Raw genomic sequence first — 1,296 nt, forward strand, 5'->3', positions numbered from 1 at the left:
AAGAGCGTCAAGGGCCTCTCGCTGCAAGACGGAGGCTTGGAGTCACTGCTCTTCTTCCGAGACAGGTGCAGCTGGGCATTGGTGAGAGGCGTATCAGGCATGGTGTTAAATATCTGCAAATAAAGTTTCACAGAAGGTCACACACGTCTGTGAACTGGTAAGAAGGCACAGAACAACTGAAAGCTTGGCAGTGACTTAGAAGCAGCAAGGAAAGATCTGAAGAGACCACTGGCACTTGCTCAAGACGTCACTGTAAACATTTCTAGGAACTGGCACTCAACATTCTCCTTGGGAAGTTTATCCCAGACTTTGGTAACTATTTACTTCCATTTCCAACTGCTATAGCTGTTACGTCTACTGATCTTTTTGTTGTTCTCTCCAGAAGAAATGGAATACATTTTAATATGAGCCATTGTCTGATCTCAGTCTCTTGGCTACCTTTGTCCAGAACCAACTAGTTGGAACTTCTTTACTTTACTTCATTTGTTCTCTTTCCTAGTTCTTTTACTTATTTATTTATTTTGAGAGTTTTTAAAAATTTTTTGGCTATAAGCACATGTGCTCACTGGAGAGAAAAAGAGACAGGAAGCAAGAAATCACACCCCCCTTCCCCCATGGGGGATGGCTATGCCACAATTGCTTCTCTTCTGTTCTCCTCACAGGACTTTGGGCACGCTCGCACATGATCCTGGTGTGAGTTTTACACTGCTGGGTCCAAGACTCAAACTGCAGTGAACTCTGTGAGAGTCCAGCAATGTAACCATTATGCTATCTGTTGGTCCCAAGAAGAAAAGCCTATTTTCCAGTTTTTTGTTTCCAAGTCATTTTATTTAGCTTTATTTATTTATTTACTTATTACAATTTGACCAGAAAGGGACAGAGTGAGAGTGAGAGTGAGACAGAGAAAGTGAGAAAGCAAGCATCTAGGTCCGGGACTGGATCATGGTTGACTTTGTGGGAGTCCAACATCCTTAACCACCACGCCACCTGCCACCTGCCCCCCGGCTTTTAATAAAGAGTTATTTATTTAATTCCGTTTGGTATTATTATTATTTAAAATTTGACCAGACAGAAATAGAAAGAGAAAAGAAAATTAGAGTGCAAGCTGCCAGTTCTGGGACTCAAACTGCTGTCAGCCATGTGGGAATCCAGTCCCCTTAACCACCATGCTACCCGCCAACTTCTTCTTAACAACTGCTTCACAACTTTCTTAGACTATAGAACACGTGTTTAAATAACATTCCAAAACAACTCCAGAGCAAGGCACCAATTCCAAACCATAACGACTGTCCTCAG

General features: G+C 42.4%; 1 protein-coding gene across 1 annotated transcript in view; it reads right to left on the minus strand.

Moving 5' to 3' along the window:
* ARHGAP26 (Rho GTPase activating protein 26) overlaps window positions 1–1,296 on the minus strand; it is a gene marked incomplete in the record, with an annotated part of 513,022 nt that overhangs the window by 96,093 nt on the left and 415,633 nt on the right. Inside the window, 1 exon segment of the mRNA XM_027770414.1 lies at window positions 1–113. Within this exon segment, the coding sequence (XP_027626215.1) occupies window positions 1–113 (113 nt within the window).

The sequence above is a fragment of the Tupaia chinensis genome, unplaced genomic scaffold (genome assembly GCF_000334495.1).
Source record: "Tupaia chinensis unplaced genomic scaffold, TupChi_1.0 Scaffold000132_1, whole genome shotgun sequence".
In the NCBI taxonomy this organism is placed as follows: Eukaryota; Metazoa; Chordata; class Mammalia; order Scandentia; family Tupaiidae; genus Tupaia; species Tupaia belangeri.